Below are 14,767 nucleotides of genomic sequence, written 5' to 3' on the forward strand. Positions count from 1 at the left end.
TCAAAGACATTATCTACTCACACATCTCTCGAAAAGGCAATTACCAAGCAGACAGAATTGCCTAATGGACTCCGCAAAATAATTGTAACTGTATATGGACTGTATTTCCCTACTTCCTTTTGAACTAGTTTGTGTATTTGCCTTTGTGCTATATATTGTCGTTTTCAACAAAAAAAAAGTTATACCTTATGCTATCAAGCCGTCATGGTAGACATTGTAAAAAACATTCTAAATTTCGCTAGGAGTCCTAGGCCGCCTAGGACCTAAGATTTTACGTGCCAACGGGTCGTGGAGTGTGGGCCGATTCACACCCGTAGGCAGAACTAGGGTAAAGTAGAGATGTTGAGAAGTATATTTCATGAAAAAAAAGAGAAGTTTATGAATGAGCATCTGGAAAGTCTTTCCTCTCTATGTAATGGACGAAGAAAAATCCAAAGGCGAAATCCCTGGACTAAGGCAGAGACCAAACCCGCCCCGACTCTCCAGAGGCAAAATGCGTCATCTGAATAACGTAAGCTGCTGAAAAAGGGATGCTGCTGAAAAGGGTAGCCCTTACTAATAGATGGGCAAACACGCTACGGCTTGACTTGATTAAACTTTTAAACAGCCGTTGCTTGCCCTTAATTGGTTGGTGGTAAGTCAGGATATGGAGAGCTGGGAGTAGTGCCATGGAAAGGGAAGCGGGAAATTAGTCTCTCTCTCTCACTTACCTTTGTTAAGATAAATGACGAACTTAAGATGACTCCTTGAAATTATTGATGTTTTATAAACTATGTATAAAATTACTGTCCGTCTCCGCTGAAGTACATCCTATCATTGTTGATCATGAAACACGCCCCAGTAAACGTTTTCCGACCTTGTCATCACATGCAACTAAACTCGTGCTAATTTGCATTTTACAAGTGAAGTCGGTTATATTGAGTGTATAAGAATTAGCTAGAGGTTTCTAGATGTTAGTAAATTACCCTTCAAGTCACATTTTAGTTCGATATATAAAAACATGTGTATATTTCTAGTATTGAGACTAAGGTTCAAATCTTTCCGTATCACAAAACTAATATGGGTAGAAAAAGATAATGACCTGCCAAACTCTATGGTATTTTAGTGGAAGAAAAGCCACAACATTGTTCATCTACTAGTTTCCTCGGAGTCTCTCACCCTATACAGTGTGGCCTTAATAACAGAACAGGAAGACCAAAAAACAGATAAACTCCTGGAACTTCTTCCTCATCCCCTTGCCCTTGTTTACAGAAAATGTTACTGATTAAAATTATATTCTCTTGCACCTGTCTTCCATTACTGGGCTCTGGCGATGCAAGATAGCTTTGTACGCTTCGTAATGGTATGAGATTAATTCGACAACATTAGGTGCTTCTGGACAACCAAGACAATTCTAGGACAGGCATAACTAAGCCAGGGTTTAACTAACTAGAATACAGGTATTACAATTGCGCTCAATGACATCGGCCGTGCTCCGAAAGATGCAACTTATGCCTAGTTAATACAGAACTGTCTGATCATGAAAAATGTTCACATATTCGTTGAGTTATATATTCAGAGGTGGGTTTCCCCATATCTTTCTACTTTTACTCTTTTCTTGAACATGGTTATCTTATATTAGGACTACATATTTGTGTACAGATTCTACATAATTGAAGTAATAGGAATAGCCAACAACCCTTGGTTGGAGTGGTAAGAGGTTTAGTCTTCCATCTTAGAGGTCAAGGGTTCAAGGCACACTGACAATTCAAAAAAAAAAAAAAAATTGGAACATAAGGATCCTGTGTTAAGAAGTCAATCTTTTAACACGATAAGCTAACATATTTTCATAAGCAGTTCCCTATTTCTATGTATATCCATACACCCTGATTTCTACGATAAGCTGGGGAGATTCAAAATTGACCTGCCCGTATGTCTCTGTCAAGACGATCTGCATTAAGTGTCCCAGGAAGCTCTCTAAAATCTTCATTGAAAATTGAATATGCACTGTTGACATATAAAAGGGTCCATAAATTGACAGTTCCAAAATAGTTGCGAATTATAGTTGCTATATTGTTTTCATCTTTCATAGCTAACCAGATGTAATTCCGATTCATGCAAACGAATCAAAGTACAATGGCAAAGATTTACTCCAAATTTTTATATCAAGCATACTGTACTCTAACTTACTATATCCACTATTTTAGTATTGGTCTGGATGCAAGAAATGAAATGTACCTGAGATCGCCTTGTTGCCTTTTGCCAAGATTCAGGAGGATAATGGAGAATCCTGTCCCAAGTATCTGCATATGACATAAAAAAAAATTTAGAAACAATAACCTAAAGCCTACCTACCTTCCTTTGATGCTTCTTATTTGAAATGATTTATTGGATCAGAGAAAAATAGACATTAATATAAAGGCAATAAATTTCGAAATATTTTGGTCGAGATGATCAAAAAATGCCTACCGAAATTTCCATCGAAACCAAAATTTAACTAAGTTTCTCTTAACAATGCCATGGTCAAGGAAATAAATTTCGAAATATTTCGTTTCAAATGACCGAAAATATTTCCATTTCATGTCTACCGAAATTTCATTCCTTGCTTAATACGCCAAAAATACTATTGATACCTCAATATAACCTCAATATCCCGATCAGACGGCTTCTGTTCCCTTTCAGATCTTGAAGAGTAGGAACCGGGCAAGTGGATCCGCACCCTACTAGTCAAGGATTCTGAGGTAATGTTGAGGTATTCATAGTATTGTTGTAAACATGCCAGATGGTGCAATCTGAGCATTAAAATTTGTAATGAAAGAACCGGATAAGATACCAAGATAAAGCACTGAGTGATGGAAAAGCAAAAACTATATAGATCATCATGTAAATGATGAAGAAGCGAAAAGGTCGACTCACATATAAAGGTCCTAGATCCAATCTGTATGCGACAGGTGCTAATACAAACCATACGATCACAACAGCCCATGCCTTCAGACTGATAGAGAAAATTGCCATCAACAGGATTTCTATAAATAGTGAAAAGAATGAAGTCATTTGATTGTTAGATAGTATTTTAAGTGTAAGTAATGTAATTTAAGTGGAAGCTTACGTGGAAGCTTCAATTTGTCATGAAGGAAGGAGAAAGCTCTCCTCTTCCACCAACTTGTCAATTGTGGAGTTTGAAACTTCTGAGAAAAAGGATATTAGAAAAACAAAATAACTGTAAGGAGATTATATTGCTTGCCAGAACAAGTTTTAGTTTGCTGTAATTGAATTCCTATATCGCTCCTACCAGTTCTTCATCCTCGTCATCATCAAAGCCATCCCGAATGTGTTTGGAAGGTGGTATTGGTTTGACAGCAACAATAAGTGAATCTGAAAGACATGACAAAAACCCAGAAACCAAAGGATGAGCAAGAATAAGGCGATACCAGTTTCTTTTATCAGAAACTGAAACACATGCTACAAAAGATAATTCCTTATTCAGAGACCACAAAGCAGATAATAAGGAATGTTTGGCAGATGGCTTTGACGCCAAAAATTTGGTTCTCAAACTAGTTTACAGTTTAAGTGATCTTCATCTTGTATGCATAAGTTGAACTAAATGCAATTCGGACTCTCAACTCCTAGCACTTTCACATACAAGACACTACAAGAATTTTCCAAGGCTTATATTGACTACTTCATTTTACACACAAGTTTTTGATTAGAATGTAGATGAAAACCTTACTCTAATGCCCATCATGTGCCAAAGTATGTAAGACATAACTCATGAACCTGACATCCCTACCAAACACTATCCCTTTGGATGAAGGACCTCTCCTAAAGATAGTTTAACAATATTACTCCCTCAGTCCCAAAATGAATGACCTATTTTGAAAATCCAACTTTTTAAGGGAACATCATTAATTAAAGTTTGACTTTAAAAAATAACATGCTTTTTCCAATTGTATCCTCACTAACTTTTTTAATTTACAATAAAAAAGTTTAATTTACTTTTAAATAAAGTTGTCATTAAATTGATATTAATGGGTACTATTGGAAAGAGCGAAAAGTTCTTTTCTTTATTTTTAGAAATAGGACACTAAAATGGGACAACCCAAAATAGAAATTAGGTCATTCAATTTGGGACTGAGGAAGTAGCAAAATGTGAAGTGTTACAACTCATTCCAACTGTTGTCAAAAAATTTGATTGATAAACATAGACAACAACAATACAAATTCTTGCATATTGGGTTAATTCAAGTAGGTTTGAAACCTGCTACCCGTTTAGGCTTAAACACGTCCGCAATTATTTGTGTACGTGATAAAAGGCACAACAAATTTCATGACTCATTACTTGGAATAGTGGAGTCTAGTCTTTGTGACGGACCCATATTCTTTTCGTGTTTTCCAAATTTTACTCTGTCATTAAACGACCCCACAATTATGCACTCTCTTTGCCTTGACATTAAATCTGATGGATTTAATATGATGCAAGGAGCTGAAAACATAATCCTTATTTACAGGATTCAGTATAAAGTTATGAACACTGTAGTACCCAAGATGAAAAATATTTTACAAGATCAAAAGGGGTCTACTACTTTGTTTATAACCAATTTAGAAAAAAGTAATTTAAAGGTCCCAAAAACGATCACATGGGATCAGGTTAATTTACCTGAAAACTGGATACTTGAAAAGGCTAATGAGCCTGTTAAAAAAGATAACCGTGAACTCGAAGAAATCAAAGAGTTCCCTGACGGTGATGTTGAAATTGTCTTCTCTAATCAGAGAATTGCAAGGCTAAAATTGGAAAGCCTAAACAACAAAGTTATTCCAGGTAGAAGTTCTACTTCGTCAGTTCCAACAACTAATTTTGAAAAAATTTCTGGAACAAAATTTACCTCTGACGGAGTAAACCAACCTGAATATAGGGTTAATTACCCACTTCTGAAATTAATAGTGAAAGAACATCCCCCACTCCTTCTGATATGGGTTATTATAGCCTTTCGCCTATAACGATCCATGAAGAAGAAAAATTCAAATTTAAATTTCCTTTTAGGGGACTTCCAAAAGAATTATTTTATTCCAAAGAAAACAAATTTAAGAGAACATGGTTTTTCCTTGCTAAAGACTCTAAGAGTCATGAAAAATGGTTTTCTCGCTATAAAAGGTTTTTAATAAAAAAGGGAGAAGTTATTGATTTCTTCATTTTTATGGAACAATGTTATGAAAAATTTCCTGACTTCAAGGATCAAGATTTCATATTTTCTCTTGAAGCTTCTTATAAGAATTTTATTGCTAAAAATGGAAAAGTTTTTAGGAGTGTTCATCCTCCTGAAACCCAATTAGCAATAAGAATCAACAACGAAGAAGTTGTAGCAACTCCTTACAGGAAAAGCGACAACATTGAGGCTGTTGTTGAACAAAACAATTTTACAAATTTAACTCTCAGAACAATGGGAGATCAATTAAATAGAATTGAGAAAAATATTGATTTTGAAAAACAAGAAAAGGCTTCAAATGTTTCTAAAATTTCAGAAACTACTTTTGAAGAAAAGGTTTTATTCAAACCAATGAGTTCTGAAAACTTTGATTTCAAAATGGATCCTCAGAATTCTGAAATGGTTGATGAGATTATAAAAAGATTAAAAAATCTTGGAATTAAAGACAATGAATGTGCTCCTCTAGAGACACATGAGTCAGATTATAATTCTGACGCTTCTTATGATGAAGCAGAAAATTCTTCAAAAACAGAAGATAAGATCAATCTTCTGGAGAATATGTTCTTATCAGAACAAAAAAATAATGAAAATAAATTTCAAGTAAATAAGCTTGCATCTTCCTACAAAAAGAAAATGGCTTATAATATTCCTGCAAAGCCCTATTATCATAGGCCTACACCTGTAGACCTTCAATTAGAACAACATGATGAATTCATGACTGTTCAATTTGATGGAAAATCCATTAATGAATGGAATATAGATGGCATGTCAGAATACCAAATACAAACGGTATTGCACTACATGACTATGTATGCAACTGCTTGTAAAGCACATGGTAATTCTGATCAAAATATTGCCAAAGCCTTAAGTCAAGGATTTACTGGTCAATTGAAAGGATGGTGGGATTTCTTTCACTAATCTTCCACAGTGGTTCATCAAATGGTTTTACACTTGGGGATCACACCCTATAATTTTCCCCGACAAAGTTAGAAATATATTTGATGATTTTATTAAATCAAACCCATCATTAAAAAATCCCGAGCTTATCTTTGCAGCTCATTACCAGGTCCCATGGATAGCTAGATGGGACGTTGTTATTGCAAATTGTCCTATTAAAAAATTTGAGATAACAGTCTCTCATATCCCTTATTTGGGAAGAAGAATTCTCATTAAATGGTGGGATAAATTCGAATTCTTTAAGGATTCGAAATTTTCTGAAAAAGGAATTGTCTCATTTGAACCAGCACCTCCACCAAAAGCTCCTAAAAAGGATGTCTCAGAACTTCTCAAGGAACTGCTCGCTTCATCCTCAAAGTCAGACCTAAAGAAGCAGTTGAAAGAAATTTTAATCAACTCATCTGATGAAGATGACGAAGGAGACGATATTGAAGATGATGACTCTATGCAAGATTCCCAGGACCCATTTGCATAAAAGTCTAAATCTCAATTATGATCGCTTTTATTAAAGTGAAGCATTTTGTCAAAAGAAGGATATTTTTATAATTCACACTTTAAGGTGTCGGCATAAAATGCCAGTTATCTTTTGTAAAGGAACATGCATTAGCAGTACTAATAACCTGGCGATGGGGCCCAATGAGCACCCGGGGTTACTTTTACCAGCAATAATGCATAAAGGAAGAGATTCCTTTACAAAAAGCAATTGTAATACGTCATTGCTTATGTATTTTGTTTTGTTGTTTTGTAAGTGCTCCATCTATATAAGGAGACTTAGTTTATTTGTAAGATCATCTTGTAACACAACAATAATAATTTCATCAATAATATTCTCCTTCTCCACCATCACTTTTCTTCTTTCCACTTCCCTAATTTCATTATCATCATCAATCTAATTCTTCCGCGAGAGTGAATGGTATCAGAGCCAGAAAGAATAGATTTATCCTTTTTAATTTCAAGAGAAGTTACTCTAGATTTAAGAGTATTAATTTCTCTTTTGAGAACTTTGACTTCATGCAGTAATTCATTAATGCGAGAAGATTCTCCAGGAGTTTCTTCTTTTGAAACTGAAGTCTTAGCTCTTTGTAAAATTTCTTTTAGACTATAAGTCTCTGGCTCTTCAAATTTTAACCTTTTGTCACCTTTCTTTCCATTGTAATCTTCTAAATACTTTTGAAGCATTTGTCTTTTAGCAATGAGATCAGAAAGTTGATCAATAAGGTCAAGGATGAAATTATCCTCTTTTGTTAAAGGAAATAGACCATTTGCCTGACATAAGGCTTTGTAGTAATCACAATTTCCTTCGCAAGAGTCATCCTCAGATTCTTCTATTTGATCATCAGATTCCTCTGAAGATGATTCTTCCTCAGGATTGTCTTCCGCAATAGCGGCTACTTTAAAATTTTTTCCTTCTTCATTAAGAAGTAATTTTTCAAGTGACCTCTTAAGGCCTTCATCAATATTCAGGCTATTGATTTTCTTTTTCATTCTACACTTATTAGCGTAGTGGCCAGGTTTCTGGCATTTCCAGCAGACAGGGATAGTCTTTTGCCGAGAATTATTCTCAGGTTCAGACTTCCTTTTCTTTCCTCTAAAAATTTTTTTCTTTTTCTGTTTGGGAAAATACTTCTGCTTGGTATAGACCTTATTGGTCCTTCTCCCTCTATTTTCGATAGAGGTTCCAATAGGTGGTAAGCCAATTTGCTCACAAAAGTCCCCTATAATTCTTTTGCCAAGGACTTTCTCCTTTTGGATTTGTCTATGCAATTTTATTTCATTGCATAAATTAATGCCTTCAGCAACCACTTCTGAGGCTAAATCCCCATAAGTGTATTCGGAATAAGGAATAATTCCATTGTGTCTTTGCTTAATACGATTGCGTATTTTTTCCGCAAAGAAATGGGGTAGTCCTGATAAGAACTTCTCTTTCCAAAAATCATTTTGACTATCATGTCTGGTGAAGACTTTTGAAAAGAATACGTCTTTATACCATTTGAACTGAGATAAGTTCTGACATTTTAAATTCATCAGTTGCTCTTGAGATCTATCAATAAGCAACGATGTAGTGCCAATAAAATGTTTTGCTATTGTATACAGAAGTGTATTGACACAATCTGTAACTTGTACAGGCTGATTGTCTCTAACTTCTGTTTTAACAGCCTGTGAAATATGTATTTTGGCTTCATTCACTCTCGCGGAAGAATTAGATTGATGATGATAATGAAATTAGGGAAGTGGAAAGAAGAAAAGTGATGGTGGAGAAGGAGAATATTATTGATGAAATTATTATTGTTGTGTTACAAGATGATCTTACAAATAAACTAAGTCTCCTTATATAGATGGAGCACTTACAAAACAACAAAACAAAATACATAAGCAATGACGTATTACAATTGCTTTTTGTAAAGGAATCTCTTCCTTTATGCATTATTGCTGGTAAAAGTAACCCCGGGTGCTCATTGGGCCCCATCGCCAGGTTATTAGTACTGCTAATGCATGTTCCTTTACAAAAGATAACTGGCATTTTATGCCGACACCTTAAAGTGTGAATTATAAAAATATCCTTCTTTTGACAAAATGCTTCACTTTAATAAAAGCGATCATAATTGAGATTTAGACTTTTATGCAAATGGGTCCTGGGAATCTTGCATAGAGTCATCATCTTCAATATCGTCTCCTTCGTCATCTTCATCAGATGAGTTGATTAAAATTTCTTTCAACTGCTTCTTTAGGTCTGACTTTGAGGATGAAGCGAGCAGTTCCTTGAGAAGTTCTGAGACATCCTTTTTAGGAGCTTTTGGTGGAGGTGCTGGTTCAAATGAGACAATTCCTTTTTCAGAAAATTTCGAATCCTTAAAGAATTCGAATTTATCCCACCATTTAATGAGAATTCTTCTTCCCAAATAAGGGATATGAGAGACTGTTATCTCAAATTTTTTAATAGGACAATTTGCAATAACAACGTCCCATCTAGCTATCCATGGGACCTGGTAATGAGCTGCAAAGATAAGCTCGGGATTTTTTAATGATGGGTTTGATTTAATAAAATCATCAAATATATTTCTAACTTTGTCGGGGAAAATTATAGGGTGTGATCCCCAAGTGTAAAACCATTTGATGAACCACTGTGGAAGATTAGTGGTGTTGAAATCACGAAATTGGAGGAACCAACTGTGTTTCTTTAGTCTATTCTCATAACAGAAGGCTCCTTCCCAGGCTTTAATGTAGTCGAAGTAGTTAAACCAATATTTATCTAATTCTCTTCTTCCGGCTCTGGGTATTTCATGATATTTGAATAAATCACCCTGCCAATTTTCAGGGGTAACAACTTTCTTAATAAAGGCTTTAGAATAAGCCCATTCTGCGCCTGACCTTATGACAGAATCAAAATCCACTGATTGAGTTACTTGCAGGATTGCGCAGTAAAAATTGTATTCCTTAGGATAAAGGAATGGGTCTGCTGATTCCCTAAGGTAAAAGGATGAAGCTTCAACTGGAGAAAGATGAGCGTATTTTAGCTCAATAGGAGCTATCCATATAGTAGTGTAAGGAATATATGGATAGATATATTCATTAGTCTGATTAGACTGAATTGCTGCTAAATAAGCATCTTCTCTTAATTTTAACTCCTTAGGAGTCGCCTTTAAGGCTTCAGCTTTAAGCTGTTCCGTTGTTTTAACAATCATAGTCTTATAAGACTGAGAACTTGCGCTTGAGGGAGAAACTGCCAATTTAGCTTTCCCTTTTCCATTATCAGACTTCTTGCTCATGACCCTGTAAAAATTCACGAGTCAAGAAATCAGGTAGTGAATTACTACTTCCTTTGATAAACTCAATATCAAAATCAAACACAGACAATATGCCTTGCCATCTGGCAAAAATTTGTTTTGATGCTATATTTTTAACATCTTTTTCTAAAACATCTTTGGCTGACTTACAATCAACCCTGACCAAAAATTTTTGGTTTAATAAATCACTTTCGAATTTCTGTATACACAGAACTATAGAAAGGATTTCTTTTTTAATTGTGGAATAATTTTTCCTTGGCCCTTGCCATATCCCAGAAGTAAATCTTACTAGGGTTTCTTTGTTATTAATCCTTTGTTTAAGGATTCCACCATAGCCTAATTCAGAAGCATCAGTTTCAACAATTTTAAAAGCTTCTGGATTAGCAATGGCAAGACAAGGGATTTCCTTAATCTTTAATTTTATCTTCTGGACTGCTTCTGTATGAACATTAGTCCAATCAGGAGGATTTTTCTTAAGCCTGTCAAATAAAGGCTTAGCATCAATTGCTAAGTTTTTATAGAAGTCAGAAATATAATTAAGACTTCCTAAAAACCTTTGCAATTGAGTTTTTTCTTTGATTTCATCTGGAAATTTATCCGCAAAAGTAATAGCTCTATCAATAGGGAAAATAGTCCCTTCTTTGATGGTATGGCCAAGAAATCTTATTTCTGTTTGAAATAATTTGATTTTCTTGGCTGACACAACTAAACCAGCATGTTTGACAGCATTAATAAATGCTTGAAGATATTTAAAGTGTTTATCTATATTCTCAGAAAACACTAAAACATCATCGATATAAACAATACAGAATGACGTATAAGGACTGAAAATGTCATTCATTATATTTTGAAATTCTGAGGGGGCATTCTTAAGCCCAAAAGGCATCACGTTCCACTCATAGTGGCCAAATGGAACTGTGAATGCAGTTTTGTATCTATCCTTTTCATCGATCTGAATTTGCCAAAACCCAGATTTCATATCAAATTTGGACATAACTTTGGCTGAAAACAGCCGATTTAATAAGTCCCTTTTATTAGGGATTGGATACCTTATCCATCTAAGAGCTTTGTTCAAAGGTTTGTAATTAATTACAAGCCTAGGAACACCTCTTTCAAGTTCAGCAGCATTTTCAACATAAAATGCAGGACAACTCCAAGGGCTGTATGATTTTCTAATTAAACCTTTGAGTAATAACTCATCAATCTCTTTTTTGCAAATTTCCAAATGGCGAGGTCCCATAGCAATAGGTCTAGCCTTAGTGGGAATTTGCCTTTCATTGAAGTCTGGCTCATAAGGCAGACTAACAATATGTTTCTTTCTTTCCCAGAAGGCATTGGGGAAATCAGAACATATTGTTTTGACAATAAGATCATGAAGATCATTTATTTTCCTTTGAATTAAAGGATGTTTGATTTTTTCAGTAATTTTCATGTAACTGATCTCCTGAGATAAGGAGTTAAGAAAATTTTCTTTTCTTTGAATTTTCTTTTGTAACAAATCAATCTCGTGATAACGAGGTTCAGTAACGAAATTAAATGTAATTTCTTGGGAATTAATGGAACTTGTTATACCCTTCTCATTAATGCTTTTAATGGGATATAACATGTGAAGAAAAGGATTTCCCAAAATAACATCATGAGAAAGATTCTTTACCATTATAAATGGCATTTCTAAACAAATTCCATTATTGCAAACTGCAGTATTTTGTAGCTTGTAATTTACAAGCATTTTTCTACCATCTGCAGCATTTAAAATTTCAGTAGTTTTTGAAAAATATCTGGAGGGTATCAATCCTTCATTGATACAGTTTAAATCTGCTCCAGAGTCTACCATGGCAATTGCAGAGAGAGTATATTCTCTATGAACAATGATTTTAATTTTAATATGCCATTTATGGGTAATAACCCTGTCTAACATATTAACATATGTTAAAGATTCATCCTTCAAAGATCCTTCGTCTTTTGAAGATTTATCTTTAACAGATGTTAAAGTATCTAATTTTTTCTTTAAGGAATTCCATTCTTCTTCATCTGACTCATGATCAGAATCAGACTCAGAAAGAATAGATTTATCCTTTTTAATTTCAAGAGAAGTTACTCTAGATTTAAGAGTATTAATTTCTCTTTTGAGAACTTTGACTTCATGCAGTAATTCATTAATGCGAGAAGATTCTCCAGGAGTTTCTTCTTTTGAAACTGAAGTCTTAGCTCTTTGTAAAATTTCTTTTAGACTATAAGTCTCTGGCTCTTCAAATTTTAACCTTTTGTCACCTTTCTTTCCATTGTAATCTTCTAAATGTTTTAGTGTTTTCTGAGAATATAGATAAACACTTTAAACATCATCGATATAAACAATACAGAATGACGTATAAGGACTGAAAATGTCATTCATTATATTTTGAAATTCTGAGGGGGCATTCTTAAGCCCAAAAGGCATCACGTTCCACTCATAGTGGCCAAATGTTCTCTCTTTCAGTTTTAGATTATTCTCAAGCGGCATTTCCAAACTAGTCAGTCGAGTGTTTAATGGCAGCATTTTGTGCTTCCATTCTAGTTACTGTTTGTTATACGGAATATGATGGCATGAAAGGCCTAAGTGATTTGAGTTGTATCCATTCCAAGTTGATCCACTACAAGTGCACATACAGATCCTTTTGTTTAAACATAATTGTCTAGTACACTAATCCAATGTCTAGATGCTGAATTCAGTACATTAGCCCTAACCTAACGATGCTCTACTACCAAAACTAAATTAGGACAGTACAATTGAACATGTTATGCATATTTAAGATCAGTACGCATTAGCATAGACAAATAATAACAGTAACATTGCCACTTTTCATGCATCGACATGTATAATACCATTGGGAGATTATATAATGATTGATAGCCTATTACAATCCTACAATAGTGTCTCATATGATACTAAATAGTAATCACACGTCTAGGGATCAATACTAATTAAAAATGGATGGATATTACTTATTAGGCTGTCTAGGTTGTATTTTGTACAAACTTCAACACTTATACTTCATATTCTGTTTTGTTTTTCTGCAGATTGCATTATTACATATAGACTAGAACATGACTACCTATAACAACATTCCTACCACATGTATCTCACACATAAAAAGCAAGTAATTGCTTACAGTGGAAAATAAATAATTGCTTACAATGGAAAATATAAAAAAGTATCTTCCCAATTCCAATCAACAAGTGGACAAAAAGTTATCCGATAAAAGTTTTAGGACCCAAACAAAACGAATTCTAACAAGTGATTAGTGATCTTTGTTACCAGGATTCAGCGAGAACAAGTCATGTGTCAAGACAATAGAAGAGAATAACAATACCACCAAATTAGTTATACCCAAGAGGCCAAGATAACAAAACGAATTCTAACAAGTGATTAGTGATCTTTGTGACCTTCAATTCTTCAAAGACTTTTCAAATAATAAAACTGCCCAATACTAAATTTAAGTTCATGTCAGTCATAAAACTGTCTGACTGGAATGAATGTGAATATGATTAGTTCAAGATGGCCGAAGTACAAAAAACGTATTAGGAACTAGGAAGTCTATTGAAACACTAATATGAAAATAAGAAAACAAAAAAAGTACAACTTCCATAAGATTCGTCAAGTACCTTCATTTTTAAGCCGAAGAAACACATCATCTCCATTTTTGGTGTCGTGCAATATTTCACCGCTCAAAATAAGCTTCAATTGCTGAATTGGTAACCGACAATCCTCTGCAATCAAACTTCTCAAACTAAGCACCTATTTATGGAAGACATGAAAAAGTATATTTAATTAGGGGCTTTAGCCAAAAGCAAATATAATTTTACATAAATCAAATAAGTATATTCATCGATATAGAAGCATCGTCAAGGATTCAACGTATTAAAGAAAATATTAAATCTCCGAAGGAAGAAATACAAATGAACTAAGAAGCCCCACTCGAAAGTAAATATACCAAAAGAAAAAAGTACTCCTATCGTACACACCCACCAAATTCGAGATGGTTATCCATCTTACAACAGTATAATAGATTGTGGCTGTATCTCTTAATCACCCTAGTTTAAATTTGAACTGGAAATAAGAAATATTTGTTAATCAAGATTAAGGAACGAGTCATAGAATTCAATGATCTACTACTGATCTCAAAATTTTTCAATCTATCTACTAGTGAACCACAATGAAAACAATTGAGAATGAAAAAGACACCAATTTATCTGGTTTATTGTTATAATGTGCCCTAGGATAAAAGGTATACGGATCGATCGATCACGAGTATAAAGTAAATTAAGAGAGAGAAAATAAAAAGGGGGTTTTTTACTTTGATGGTAGAAGGAACTTGGATTCGTGAAGGACGAGCAGGACCGATTGTTTTCAGAATAATTTCCACCATTTCTTCATCTCTTCCCTTTCCATCCATATTATTTGTTATCTCAACCATTTGGTTTTTACAACTTCAATTCAACTACCTTCTCTCTCTCTCTCTCTCTACACTTCGATTGCTTGGTCTTTGCTGAATCTTTTCCTCCGGTCTCCTCTGGTCTTCCCCGACCGGATTTGATAATCGACTCTTTAGGTTAGGTGTTTGTTGTTTTGCACTTTGTAGGTGCAGGTTTATTTCATAGAAAATGGTCAAAATGTTAGTACATATTAAGCAAATCAAGAGTGGAAGCTTTGGGACGTCGGGAAATTAAAGATTTTTGTCAATAAGATTTGACTTGGGATTAACTTTGTTTTAAGGCGAAAGATCGACTTGTTTATTTTTTGTCTCCCAATCTTCATGTCCCACCTTAACTTCGATCACCACCACTGATGATCCAAATACTGGT

At 34.4% G+C, this 14,767-nt stretch overlaps 1 protein-coding gene across 1 annotated transcript; it reads right to left on the reverse strand.

The window, feature by feature from the left end:
* Positions 1-1,592: 1,592 nt before the first annotated feature.
* On the reverse strand, positions 1,593-14,646 carry LOC147544439 (ubiquitin family protein). The gene is made up of 7 exons (XM_086673264.1): positions 14,260-14,646; positions 13,568-13,700; positions 3,272-3,354; positions 3,089-3,167; positions 2,896-3,005; positions 2,218-2,282; positions 1,593-1,986 (listed from the first exon to the last, which is right to left on the reverse strand). The coding sequence occupies exons 1-7, from the start codon at positions 14,377-14,379 to the stop codon at positions 1,893-1,895; spliced, it is 684 nt and encodes a 227-aa protein (XP_086529390.1). The 5' UTR covers positions 14,380-14,646; the 3' UTR covers positions 1,593-1,892.
* Between the last annotated feature and the right edge of the window lie 121 nt (positions 14,647-14,767).

Source organism: Eschscholzia californica, unplaced genomic scaffold (genome assembly GCF_041429995.1).
Source record: "Eschscholzia californica isolate CP2 unplaced genomic scaffold, dmEscCali1.0.p SCAF_4, whole genome shotgun sequence".
Taxonomy (NCBI): domain Eukaryota; kingdom Viridiplantae; phylum Streptophyta; class Magnoliopsida; order Ranunculales; family Papaveraceae; genus Eschscholzia; species Eschscholzia californica.